Source organism: Artemia sp. Qi Xiang Cuo, chromosome 13, assembly GCF_049724085.1.
Source record: "Artemia sp. Qi Xiang Cuo chromosome 13, ASM4972408v1, whole genome shotgun sequence".
NCBI classification, from domain to species: Eukaryota; Metazoa; Arthropoda; class Branchiopoda; order Anostraca; family Artemiidae; genus Artemia; species Artemia sp. Qi Xiang Cuo.
Window position 1 is genome coordinate 12,825,968 of NC_142806.1, and position 14,682 is coordinate 12,840,649.

Sequence of the window (14,682 nt, forward strand, 5' to 3'; positions counted from 1 at the left end):
TAAGCATATGAGGATTATATGTGGCGACATGACGATTATCACGAGTAATTCGGCGACTATTAGAATCTTTTCGATAAACAACACGGTCATGTGCAAATTCTTCTGTGTTCATTTCGTCTAATTTGGGATCATAACGACGTCGGTAGTTTGGTTTTTCATCATCCGCTTGAAATGTTGACTGAATTTTACTGCTTTAGAAAACCGAAGCGGCTCTGGAATATTCCATTTTTATTAATCATGCAACTCGCATTTGGATTTAAACTCCCAAAGGGATTATGAATCATCCACTTTAAAACTAATTCTCTTAATAGTGGATCGCTGGAATTTGGAATTTCAGCTGAAATAAGATTATCAAATTCAACTGGATTATAGATTCGATCCTGAGGACTCATGATCAATAGCAAATGCATATATGATATCGGGACGATCTTGAGGGACTGTTTTATATTGGAGTTATCATCAAGTTTAATACTTGCTGCTTCTTTAAATTCAGGCCAATCAGGATTGTAAGTAACAGTTATAAAGAAATCTGGGGGTCCAATTTGACGAACAATAGCTAAGGCGTCTTCAAAATGTTCAGCAAAGTAGCGTTTTGATCAGACGAATAATGACGGTAGTGTACCTTTTTCACCAACAAATGCATCCTTTTTCTAGGCTAAGTCTTGAAAAAGTCGTGTAATACCTACGTAATTTTTACCCATAATAGTTTTCTAGTTAAATTTTATCCAATCAATACTATGATGCTCAGCACGAATAGCGGTATCATCGAGGCACTGTTGGACAAGCCTTCCACCAAAATGCAAAGCATTAAAACCAATCCTGCGCAGATCAGGTATTACAGCTTGCACAGAAAGACTTTTTGTATGTTTAGGTCGAAAAGCGATACGATTCCTGGCTAATTCAAGCCGTGTTATATACGGACGACTTACATAAGGTGTTTGAAGTAGCATACCCCTTGACCATCCTGAAGTTCCAGCTGGGTAAAACATTGGGTAGGTAAATGGCTCCACACGATGGTCGGTATCAAGGAGGCACACTTGTGCCTCTTTAAAGAGGCGACCCACCACAATGTTAAGCGATTTCCAGTCCTGGCGGTCGCAGAGAGATGGCAGTGATCGCATTTTGTAGCCTAAGCTCAAACTAAGAAACATGCAAAGTTTCACCCCCCTCCGACTTTATCTTCATGGGGGAAAGTGGGCCGGAAGTTTCGACTCTCCCACCACAACCCCCCTTTAACGTTGTCTGATCGGGCTGAAATTTAGAGGATAAGCTTTTCTAGGGCCTGGGAGCTTATCCTCAAAATTTCAGCTCAATCCGATCACTCATTCCCTGTTTTCCAAAAACCAAATGTAGCCACTCAATGTTCATCAAGTTATTTTTTTTATCAGCCACGCCTACAGGCCACAGTTGGCAACGGATTCGGGTGAATGAGGACTTATTCGAAGCGGAATTCGACCTGTTAGGGCCTATTGATATTTTCAGACTGAAAAATTATCCCCCGAATTTACATTTACGAAAAACCTCGTTTTCCCATAAGAGGCCATGTTAATTTTAGAAATTCCAAAAAGCATAGTATTTCATTATCAAATTAGATAAAAGTAGTCCTCTTAACCTGACAAGACCGACTGCAAGCTTCCAAAAATTCCAGCTCTTTCCCAGAAGTTTTTTTTGTCGAAAAACGAAAATCTTATATTGTATTTGCTTGTGTCGAAAATAGATTGCAGAGACTAAAAATAATTTAACAAGAGTCTCTGATAGTACAGTGGTCACTATTCCTGTCTGTCATGCGGATGACCCGGGTTCGATTCTCCGTCAGATTAAATTTTTTATATATTGAATTTAAAGTAGTATCTTTTAAATTCAAAGTTTAAAAAAGAAACTCAGTTTCTTTTTTAAATCCAATCAATTAAGTCCTTCGGCTCAACAGGCGTCTCCAGAAGAATATCACAGTCGGTCTTCAGCTTACAGGTAAGTCTCCACTGCTTTGATAACATACCGTATACCCGCATGCTCGAAGAAAGGTTGAAAAAGGAAAATCTTACTGTGCATTTGATTTGAGTATTCAGGAATTAAAAGCCTTAACTCAAGAATCTTCAAGAGCGGGGGGTTTGGGGGGGGGGGGTAGCCCCCCAACTTTAACTCCGGACACGATCAGCTAACAGTTAGTCAAGTAATAATAAGTAATAAACTGTACAAAAACGTTGAAGGGTCCCTAAGATTTATATGTTACATTTACTTAGGTTATAGTATCTTTTTACGCATGTACTTGGTTTTGCACCACACGTCGTTAGTAACGAAGATTACGACGCCGCTGTTCTTCTAACCGTGTGTATCTTTGCTCTTCTTTTTCATTTTTGATACGCTCTAATTCTCGTTTTCGTTTTTCATCTAACAGCGTGTGTCTTTGATCTTCATTTTTGGCACGCTCTAATTCTCATTTTCGTTTATCTTCTAACCGCCCGTGTTTTTGCTGTTCATTTTCGTTTTTCATATGTACTATTTATCGTTTTCACATCTTTTAACCGCCCGTGTTTTTGCTGTTCATTTTCATTTTTCATACGCTCTAATTGTCGTTTTCGCATATCTTGTAACCGCCCGTGTCTTTGCTGTTCATTTTCATTTTTGATACGTTTTTGGATTTTGATTAAATTCAGACACTTCAGCAATGGCGTTTTCTTTAGCTGTCCGTAATTGTGTTGTTGTAACTAATGGTCCAGGTTGTTGATTTTCACATCTTATCACGTTTGATAGTTTAGGTGTTGGTTCCGCAAAATCGTCATCTATAGTAACTGCAACTGCAAGTTTTAGTTTTTGGGTCTTCCTTTAGACATGGTGTTGGATAAATAACTGACTACATTTGGAAAAATAGGTAGCTTATTTAAGAGGAATTACGTCATAAGATGTCGATATATATGACGTCAATGTATTTTTTTTACTTGTATAATATCGTTGTAATTTTGATGCCATGATTTACATGACATTGTAATTTTTTTACCTGCAAAACGTCATTGTAATTTTTACTACGTGATGTCATTTGCAAAAATCAAAATTACGGTTCTTTACGATATTTCTCAGACCTCTGACCTATCTAGATCGTTTTTTTATGCGAATGTATCTCAAGATATCAACTATCGAAAAATATAGACCGTATATCGAGAAACAGAATAAATATATACATATCCAATATATATACTCACATATATATATATATATATATATATATATATATATATATATATATATATATATATATATATATATATATATATATATATATATATATATATATATATATATATATATATATATATATATATATATATATATATATATATATATATATATATATATATATATATATATATATATATATATATATATATATATATATATATATATATATATATATATATATATATATATATATATATATATATATATATATATATATATATATATATATATATATATATATATATATATATATATATATATATATATATATATATATATATATATATTATATATATATATATATATATATATATATATATATATATATATATATATATTATTGTATATAATGTGTTTTTGAAAATGGCGACCGTATGTGGCTAATTTTGATCTTTACTAAATATTTTCAACATTGCGTTCCTGTAGGCTAAAACAGTGAGCTAAGATTAGCTAAGATTTTATTTTCAGGAGCCGAAGGGTGGTTTTTGATCACTGAAAGGTTTTCTAACGTCAGGTCAATCATCTTAGATTTAACAATTCTAAAATAAATGGAAGAAAAATTAAGTTTTCTATGTTATTTTAAATTCTTGCTGACCGCGATTTGTTCGGACTGTTTTGAATAGAACCTCCACTGTTAGACGTTTTACATCTTTAGTGTCGTATCTTGTCTAATTTGTTTTTTCTTTACATAGGAATTTGGTCTCGATACTTCAGAAACAGAATGGGAACAAGTATTGGACTTTTGGAACCTTTTCTCACATCATGTAAATCATCTAAGGTTCTACAAGTGTAGAATAAATGAAAGACAAATTGAGAGTTTTCTTTGTTCCTGTACTTCCTTAGTGAGCCTCAATGTGGATTCGTGTGAATGTGCTGATGGTGACACGGATTCAGTTTGTGATTTAATAAACCTAGTAAGTGTAAGTCATCTTGAAATTACAGGGAATGAGGATAGTCCTTATTACACGGATAAATCGCTAATAAAGTTGACCAATTTCATGCCGAACCTAGTTCACCTTTCCCTGTCTGTGAGGTACGAAAAATACCCAGAAGGTCGAATGCTACCTTTACCCGAATACAACCTAGTACGACGTATAGTTGAACCGAAAGTTGCCACCATCGTTTCAATTGAAATTGGTGACAGATGTATAAGCAGGGACCAATTGGTTTGTTTGCTAAAAGTACCAGATTTGAGACTAACATCATTGAAGCTACTAAAAGAGTATCAGCCTTATTGTCGATGCCTCTGTAATCAACGCTATCACTACTTACCAAACCGGAATAGTCCATCTAAGTCTGAATATCGATTATATTTCTACTGAACATTTCAATTTGCTCTGTCGTCACCTGGAAAAATTAATAACGCTCCGTTTCAATGGTACAGTGTCCGATTCCTGTGGGCTAGAGCCTTTAATATACTTAAAGGAACTTAGAACTCTTCAAATAGAACGTTTTGATTTTTACGATTATCTCAGCAATTTTCCAAAGCCGACAATTTTACAAAGATTGTTGGACAAGCCACGGGATATACAGTTGACACATTTAGACATAGACTTTGGCATGTCTGATCGACACACATGTTTTAGGTACCTAAAGCAGGACCTCGATGTCCTAATTGGAAGACCTGCTATAGAAAATGTCAAGAAGTGCCTCCAATTTATTGCCTCACGGCTCCTAAAGTTGACATTTCTTAGTTTATCGTCGTGCCCTTTGGATAAAAAGTTGTTTCGAGAAATAACTACTAACTTGGTGAATTTAGTTGTTCTTAGAGTGGAAAACTGTAATATAAGCGATGATGCATTGATCGGACTCAAAGATGTTGGAGTTGACGTGGACAGACCTCCGCTTAGTAATTTGAAAAGTACGTAAATTAATTTTTTACTGTAGTTCAGCTAGAGTGAGCGCAGATCAAATACAGGGTTTTTGTCTATTTTACCGAAGAATTATTCACTGTAAAATTGTGTCAATTGCCTTTCACTTTTTAATTAGTTCTTCTTTTTTTATCATCTATCTAAATTAGTTTTTACTTTTTTTATTTTTATTATCATCTGTCTAAAATAGAAGAACAACGTAAGATCTATAAAGCAATCATCTTATCAGTCAAAATCAATGTATCTATAATGACGCTGCCAAACCTCCGCTAAGCCATTTGAAAAGTATGTATATTCATTTTTATTGTAGCTTAGCCAGAGTGAGTGCAGATCATATGCAGATTTTCTGTCTATCTTGCTGAAGGAAAATTCACGATAAAACCCCGTCGATTCCCTTATACCCTGGCCAATGAAGCTATTGGGTTTTTTTCTATTATCATCTATCTAAATTAGGAAAAATGATAAGACCTATAAAACAGTTATCTTATCAGTTAAAGTCAAAGCATAAGTAATAACTCAGTAAAGAGCCAAGTGTTGGTTACACTTTTTTCTGAATATATCACATTGAAAGAATTGTTGTAGAAACGTCTGAAACTAGTATGTTTGATCTGAATTGAAACTGTTAGTATCCTTTGGCTCCTGAGCTCTCTTTCCTGTTTACCCCTGGGCTTCCCATTGCATTAGGCCAAAATTTACCGACATTTGTTTTTCTCAGAATTTCCGAAAAATCGAATATATGGTTCTCCATGGATGACATAACTCACACCGCCCCACGAGCAGGAACCGTAAATTATACAAATGATTGAATCGAAAAGGACCAGTACGTTTAATTTTGATTGGCCTGAAATTTTTAAGGGCTTTTCTTTAGCCCAGAAGTAGCTCACATTTTTATTAAGGCAGAAATAACGTTTAAGAAGGCCTATAATGGGTAAAAAAAAGTTTTGTCTCTAATCAGTCTGAAACATAGTGCCGAGCTTCCTTTGCACAAACTAGTCCTATTAAACATCAAGCAAAACTTTTTATCTATTTCACACAAAAGACCCAGGCTGAAATCCTGTTTTTGATTGTTGTAAAGCTTAAATAATTAAGTTTCCGAGTCAAGAAGGCTCTGGAACAAATTGAAAAAAGATGGTTTCTGTGGAAACAGACGTGAAAGAGGTCCACAAAACAAGTTTTTCTTTGCGAACAGAATGAAACAAAAATTCCAAAACCTCTTGATGCTTAGAACATTAGACTTATGGGGAAAAAACTATAAATTACCAACATTGTTTTAGTTTGGGACCCCCAAAACGATGGGCTTAAAACCAATATCCTTAAATCTTGGGATTCCTATGCCAAAAAAGAAAATATAAGTATCACCTTCGTTGCAATAGTGCCGCCTATGAAAAGAGTGGTAAGACTTCAATATATTATTTTTTCCCAGGCTACTTGGTGTTGAAGGAATTGCCACTGAAACTTCAAAGAAGGCTTTTTTAAATGGAAATCGATAAATTTGTAATTCCCATTTTAAGAGTCGAAAGCGTTTGGAGGACAGTAACCCTACTTTCACGCCCTTTTCATCTGCGCTCTCCCGAAAAGATATTTTATCGAAATTTGGAGATAATAGTTTTTTTTTCAACTTGGTTTAAGGTCTAATGACTATGCATCTATGGTTGACATGATCCCCTGATCACCCCTTCCTTTGGGATACCAACCCCCTAGTTATGCGAGTTCCCATTTTTTATATACAGTGTTTGCTATTGGGAAAGGGGACGTCTTTAATCCATAGGCTTGCTAAATTAGAAATAGAAAAATAAAATAGAAAATCTGTCTTATCCATTAAGAGTCTTTTTATTTGTGCTTCAACTAGAAGGGGCCTTTCAAATGAAAAGAAAATAAAAATAATATTAGTGTGTTTTAGATGAGGCTCGAAAAAAAGGCCATTATTTTCGAATTGCCTGTCAATTATCAGTATATTCTTGGTTCAAGGCAACCCTAGTTTAAAGTAGATACCTCTTGGATTCGGGACACGCCTTTTAAAAATGATCCAAAAGTATTGTTGTTTCAAATTGTTTCAAAATTATCTTAATAATCCATTGCTCAAAGAAATACCGTCACAAACGACAGGTTTGAATTTTTTTTTACTGAACATTTAAGTTTTGCCCGCAATTTAAATTGCAATCCAATATTATAGTTCTTAAACAGGGAAGCTAAGCTCATGCTAAAATCATGAGTGAAATGTCAAACTGAGATAAAAGAATTCTGTATTTAGTAGTAATCTTTTCAAAGAAAAGTAGAGTGACAAAGCCTGAATTTTAGCAGAAATGAAGTTCGTAAATTTCCTTTGATAAAAATTTCTTTGCAATTTTAAGGTATGAGTAATGTGTGTGATGAAAAACGCTGCGAACGTTGCAGATGCAGGATTGATTTTGAGGTCCATCGCAGTTAGTGATGAATATTCTTCTGACCAATGAAAAGGAACAACCTTAAAAATTTCTTAATTGAATTTGAGGACGCAATTACGGAATTCATCAGAAAGGAAAAAAAGACGATGAAATCAAGTAGAGCTTAAATTACACCAGAGTGAATCAAGAGTGAACAAAAATTAGACCACTCTACCATCCAAAGACTAGTGTCATCCTCGTGTACAATGCTATTTTTTAATAGGTATTTTTATCATTTATATAGGAATACTTTCATCTGTAGGTTTCTACAATAATTTTGAATATTTTTTTGTAAAAATACAGGGAGGGGGCGTTAATCTTTTCAAGTCCTTGTTGAATATTTGGTATGCTGGGGGCTGAGGTCATCCTGATTCTGGTCTTCTCGGTACCCTTCTGCTGTTCAATCTTTTTATTGAAAAGATCTTTTCAAGCTCTGCTGTATTGTAACTTTTGAGCAACTAATGTTTTATTATAATATGTTAAAGGTAATTAATACGCGAAGAAAGAATCAATTTGCCCTTTCAATAATTGCTCTTCAATAATTAAGAAATTTACCCTTGATCTAAAATTTTTATCATTTCCCCATAGTTAACTGTATTTCATTTAAATAGCCTAGTCTACTTAGTATAATTTCGGAAATTTTTAATAATTTAAATAGATGAGTAGTTGAATAAAATCTTGACCCTACTCATCCATCCAATCACTCAGGTCCAATAGTACAGCTGAACACGATCAACAAAAAATAAGGATCCGTGAACGACCAACACTAAAGTGATTTACCATCAAAAGCCTCCGTAATAAGCCATCGTAAGCTTAAAAGTGAAAACATATCAAATCTAATGAGTTATTTTCAAGTGATCACCATCAATCAGGACTCATCAGAGAAATGCACACTCGCTCTTATGGGTTTTGGAGTTTAAAATTCCTGACCCAGGCATAGTGGCGCGCTTACCCTAAGTTGTCGAATATGGTATACCTGTGATAGGTGAACCATGTGAAATATATGCATTCTAAAAACCATCAAAAATACATGCAGGAGGATATTAGATGCATCCCTGTTAGGAGCAAACTTGTGCATGGGACCAAAACACTTTTTAGAACAGATCTATGTTCAACAAACCCAGAATGGATTTGAAGATAAGTTGATTTATTGGTTCTATGGAATCATTATATTTGAACACCCTTTCAAGCTGATATGGATACAGTATGCTATACTATTTGTATCAAAGAACCCAAATCGGAGAAACAAAGAGAAATTAGAAAAAAAAATTCTCGCCCTATTACATGGTAATTGTGTTTATCAATTTAAAATTTCTTCATTTTCAAAACTAATTTTTAGAATTGTCGAGCTATTTTGTTCATCGACAAATCTCTCGAAACTAGTTCATAGCTTAAAATTTGACATCTATTGTTAGAATCAGTTTAATTACTGCATATTCTTGCATACCTAAATAATTGTGAATAATAGGGCTGAATATGCGATTTTTGAATGTATTTCAGTTTGTTGGAACAGTAAATTGATCGTTTCAAAATTGATATCATCCACACTGTTACGTATTTTAAAATCTAATTCATCAGAAATTTTAATATTTAAATCTAAAAAGTACTCTTCTTGACATGTACCGTGACTAAGTTCCAGAACCGATTTGATTGGGTAAATATTTTTTTATATCCTATTAATGTCATCACAGTTTAAATCCAATTAATCATTCAAATATCTCATTCAAACATATTCTAGTTGGATTAAAAACAACTCAGTTATAAATAGACTGGCATTACCATCCATAGGAAATCCTATAATTTGTTTATAAAAAAAAAAAACACCAGTAAATCATATAAATCCATTAAAGAGAACAGAATTTGAAAAATCAAATATCTTGTCCATGCTGTAACATCTTGTACAAATAATACTATTAAAGAAGTTTTTCCTTCTTGATTTTTTATTATAAGTGGCAATTTCCAAAGGACTTAGGAGAAAAACTTGTTTAATAACAGTTTTTATTGTTCAAAGACTGAATTGAGTGATAAGTGTTTTTGTATGAAATTATTATTGACATATTGACAGCCAGTCAATATGAAATTATTTAAGAACTTAATATTGAGCTTTCTAGTTTCCAAGACATTAATGCCGCGCCATGACGCATTCATTGCCAAAGAGAAACCCTAAGAATAAACGAAGTTAATATAAAAATTTAATTGAATGCTTCATTTACTATTTTTATTCATTTGACTTTAAGTAAGACCTTGGATTCGTACCGAATGTTTACTTTTTAGTCCATCATACCTGAGTTGATGTGCTTTTTATATCAAATCAAGGCGGTTCTTGTTTTTTCAACTGTTTTTGAGGTGCCATTGCTTGAATTTGTTTTCTCCTGATTCAGGGATTGCCTCATTACTGCTGTGACTCAGACTTTTTTATTTGAGAATTAAATTATTTATTGTGCTTGGACATACATACTTTTTGCACGTAATCAGGGTTTAAGCCCTGTTTATTGCACTAAGTCGAAATTTTGTCATCTTACAGTGTTTGTTTATGTACCAAATCTATATAAAAACAAAAATGTGCTTTTTCTGTGTGAATAAGTGTAGTTTTTCACCTAGTCAGGATTTAAGTCTTCGGTATTATTTTTGTCTTTGGTATTACATATAATACCAAAAAAAGTGGAGTACAGTATCTAAAAAGGTGGTTTTAAGACGCTTATTCTTAACTGCTTAGTGTCTTTGATTATTCCTAAGTTATTTACATATCTTTCAACACATTGCTTTTCACACTAAAGGTTTTAGTTCTTTTAAAGGAACTTCTCATTCTAGTAATTAAGCGAACTTTGTCTTTCAGGAGTTGTTCTTGAAGAATTAGGACAAAGTTCAAACTAGCAAAAGAGCGAGGAGAGAAATCGGAAGAAAAGATTTGTCGAAGAAAATAGGGAATTGTTGGGTTAACTGTTAAGATATCTAAATTTTGAGGGTGGTATATTGTGACGAAGCAGCACAGCCCCTCTTTCTTCGTATCTGCAGTGCTTGAACATCGTCGGAGCCTTTTTTTCAAATTACAATTTATTCACGTTTTTGTAGGCAGTTTTTCCAGTTAAAAGAATAATCTGCAGAATTTTTATAGCTTTAATTTTTGTTGTATGACTGTCTTTGTTGCTGTTTTTGTTTTGTCTTTTTTTTTTATTTTGTTTTATTCACTTTGCAGGGCTGACTGAGTTAGACCTCAGATACTGCATTAGAGTGACTGACGTATCTTTGGAGTCAGCATTTACGTCCTGTTCTTTAAAGAAACTTTCTTTAAGACACTGCTCTCAGGTTTGTAATTCTCTCTCTTTTTGTGTAGATACATAATGCATGCATATATGATTACATATGCTCTTAAAACCTCCAAAAATGTATTTTATTGCTAACATTTATCTAGACTGCTCAAATTCTCTGCATAATTTAAGTCTAAGAGAGTTCAACTTTTTCATTTGATTCCGTGTTATTCTATAACTTTTGATGTGTTCCTTAAGATAGAGTTCATCAAGATGATCTTTATAAATAGGTATAGAACGCATCCGTGCTCATCTCCTGATCAATTCAAAACTAGCGAGAGTCAAAACTAACCCAGTGCCCCATATTAACCTTTGCAGTTTTATTTTTGGACATGGCACTTATCAATTTAATTTTTATTTTATATTGTACGCCATGCATGGATAGAATCTTCTTTAAATATCTTCTGCTGGCTGAATTAAACGCTTGCTCATAATCTGAAAGAAAACTGAGGACTAAAGAGGCATGATAACACAGACACTTCTCAGTGGAAATTCGTAATTCTATAAAGTGGAAATTCGGCCGACCCATCCTCTCCTCTTCTTAAAGCTACGCTGTTTTTCTCTTAAATCTTTATCACAGGATGTTTAAGTCCCAACAGTATCATCATTCTATGCAATTTACTTGCGACAGAAACCAGAATGCCTCTATAATTACCACATTTGCTCGTATCGTCTTTCCTATATAGGTGTTTAGTTGAGGTTTTCTAAAATTGCTATGTACCTCCCCTTTTTCAAAAAATACTTTCACTATGTTGAATTATTTATCTGTAGCTTCGCAACCACCATATTCAAAAGACTCATTTATCAGACTAACAGTGCCTGAGGCATTATTGTTTTAATTATTTTAGTAATGTCTTTAACCCTTTCTCACAAAATAATTCTCCTTTCACTTCCATAGTGTCAGAAATTTTAGCAGGATGTGCAGTTCTGACAAATAGCAAAAGGTTGCAAAAGGCATAATAAAAGAGATCACTATATACTTCAATGTATAGAATTTTTTTGCCAGATTTTATAATGATAAATGATGATAAATATCATCTTTTGGTCCGTCTTTTGCCCTCAAGTATAAGATAAAATTCCAAACCTGAAATAGAAATATGGATGCAGTTTTTTTCCAAAATATATGAGTATATGAGTTATGTTAAAATTGCATGAGTTATTTTCAAAGTATATGAGTTATATTCACAGTACATCGGGTATAAATACCCTATATTTTACTGTGTAAAGAACAATAAAGTTTTTTCATATATTTTTACACGCACTTTTCATTTTTATGCAATTTAATTTTTACCGGTTTTAGATGTATAGGCTATGCATTTATGATGTTCGAATTTTATTTTAATTCCAGATTACCGATTGTGGTCTTGTGAACCTTGCAGGTCAACCAGAATCGTTCAAGCGATCTATAGAAGAATTAGATTTAAGTTTTTGCGACAAACTTACTGACTTGGGTTTGTCTAAACTCCTTCCAGAATTAAAACGACTACGTGTCCTCAACTTACAGGTAATTTTTAGTCGGTTGTTCCCATTTTTCAGTTTTTTAGTAGATTGGATCTTCGACATTGCTGTATTATTTCATTTGTGACCTTAACTTTTTTAAAACCTTTATTTATTTACTTATTATAAGCTTTATTTATTTAAAAAGAACACAGGCGGAGTACCAAATAGACATAAAAAAGGGAATGACAAAAAAAAGACATTATAACGTTTATCAAAACAGTTGATGAAGATTATATACCGTATTAAACTTTTAACTACTCTTACATACATAATACTTTAAACATCACTGTATAAGAAGGGTATACCATGTATGAAAACTGATTTTGTGTTTATGTTTCAAGACACATTTTAACAGAAGTATTGCTGGACCTACAATTTTAAAATTGATGAATTTGTAAATTTGTGGATCCAAGAGGGTAAATGAAGTAAAGATTTTGTAAACTTGAAATATACTGAACAGATTTTACGTTTATCCGTTTTGTGTAAAATCTTTTAAAATGGTGCTGTATATAGAAAATATGGTAGTGTTGGTAAATTATACTGTTCAGCAAGGATTAGTTTATTGAAACATTTTTTATTTCGAACAACTGAGGCCTAAGGCGGACAACGCTTTTTTTCAAGGTGGGAAAGAAGAAGCAAACATGTTTGTTCTGGTTATCGTTCATTTGAAAGACCGAGGTAAAGAGGTTGTTGTACTGGCTCTATGAAAAAAAAAAACGCCCCACCTGGACCAACGAAGTGGGACTCCTGTTGTTCCATTTTAATGAAACAAGCTCCGATTTTTTACAGTTAAACTCTCTACCCAGTTTAAAATATTTATTATCGAGTAAACTTTTAATTTTCCACGATACGTTGTATCATCCTGCTAAGATTAAGGATATTATGTTTATAACAGACAAGTGTCACGTATGTTGCTGCTTGTATGCATGGGGATGCGCAATTTTGATTGAGCATCTTAGACACCATTGCTAAAAAGAGTTGGTGAAATGGTAGCACCTTGACTTGCACCTTTATAAACAGAAACGAAACTATCCAGATCGTTTGAAAGGTTTCAGATACATTCTTTTGACGACCCGGATTCACAAGACATTTTCATATTTAATTCAAAATTCCTTTCAACATTGTTTGGAAATTTCAACGTCATTCAATTGCCGCTCCTGAGATATTGCAGGTGCACTATTTTGTCTTGCATAAAATTGAAAGGGACTGTATGTCTTTTTCGTCTTCAATGAGCCACGGATCACTCTCTCATTTAGCTTGAAAACCCTCATACTCTTTTTTATTCATAGATGGTGCACCATGTATAACTTTCCAATCAAATCTTGGATGTGAGAATAGTTAAAATGTAGAAGGTGCAACTGTCCCACTTTGGTTCCCAAATCATACAGATTGAAATTCTTGCTGGAATTTTTGCCCTGTAATGAAGTACTTAGGAAGCATAATTTTTTCTAAAGATTAATCATATGTTTATAGTCGTAATACTCCCCGTATCCAGCCATTCAAAGTTTCTTCGTATTACCATTGCTAAAAAAAAAAAAATTCATGATATAAATATCAACCAGATATCATTTATTTTATTTTAGGGCTTGGAATTAGTCTCTAAAAGTCCCTTTTTGGCTGAAGTCCCTTGCAGGTCCCTTTTAATGCAGAAATTTCCTTAACATCTCCAAAAGTCTCTATTTGGGAGCATGGTATGTTTGAAAACTGAAGCCTGATATTTTTTAAAGATCCTCTTTAGATAATATAGCTTCTCCACAAATCTGGTTATACTGGTCTTTTGGTTACGTCGTCGCAGTCCTCAAAAAATTAAACAAAACAGTGGGAACTTCCTCTGTGGCCAAGTGTCTATTAGCTGTTGTAAACATAGGAAGCTAATAACGGCACAAAATTGGACTATATTGTGGGTGGGATAGATGGGTAAAATTGTAGTACTTTTCAAGGATAGAGAGGAACCTTAACCTATAGGGTGAGTGGGATGAATTGGTCATATTGTGGTAACATTCAATGGTACAAATTATGTATTCTTTACCTGAGGTTAGTTAATAAACTAATTGCAGGTTGAGTGAGAAGAGTACCATGAGTGAAATATTCAGGTGCAAAAATCTTAATTTTTTCCTGCTGTGTTTGAACCTACTTGTCTTTTAGGTCCCAAAGTCTATTTAGGAAAGACAATGGGAAACTGTAAATTTTGTCGCTTTAGGTTAACTAAAGAAGACAGGAGTGGCAGAAAGATAAACAGACTGCGTCGGATTGGCGATGATGAGTCTTCTTCTTACTGTAAAATATGTGGGAACAAACTCAGCTACCGCAAAGGCTTTTACACCTTGAATCAGCATGCTTTCTAGG

The 14,682-nt window shown here is 33.5% G+C and overlaps 1 protein-coding gene across 4 annotated transcripts in view; it reads left to right on the forward strand.

The window, feature by feature from the left end:
* The first annotated feature begins 4,780 nt into the window (after nt 1–4,780).
* LOC148944975 (uncharacterized) overlaps nt 4,781–14,682 on the forward strand; it is a 336,360-nt gene continuing 326,458 nt past the window's right edge. For all 4 annotated transcript variants that reach the window (XR_016142720.1, XR_016142721.1, XM_089099116.1 and 1 more), the window contains exons 1-3: nt 4,781–5,095; nt 10,725–10,834; nt 12,185–12,340. Coding sequence is in view for 2 of the 4 variants with exons in the window: in XM_089099116.1 (XP_088955242.1) it covers nt 4,795–5,095; nt 10,725–10,834; nt 12,185–12,340 (567 nt within the window). In the remaining 2 variants the exon portion in view is untranslated. The remainder of the gene's footprint in view (nt 5,096–10,724; nt 10,835–12,184; nt 12,341–14,682) is intronic.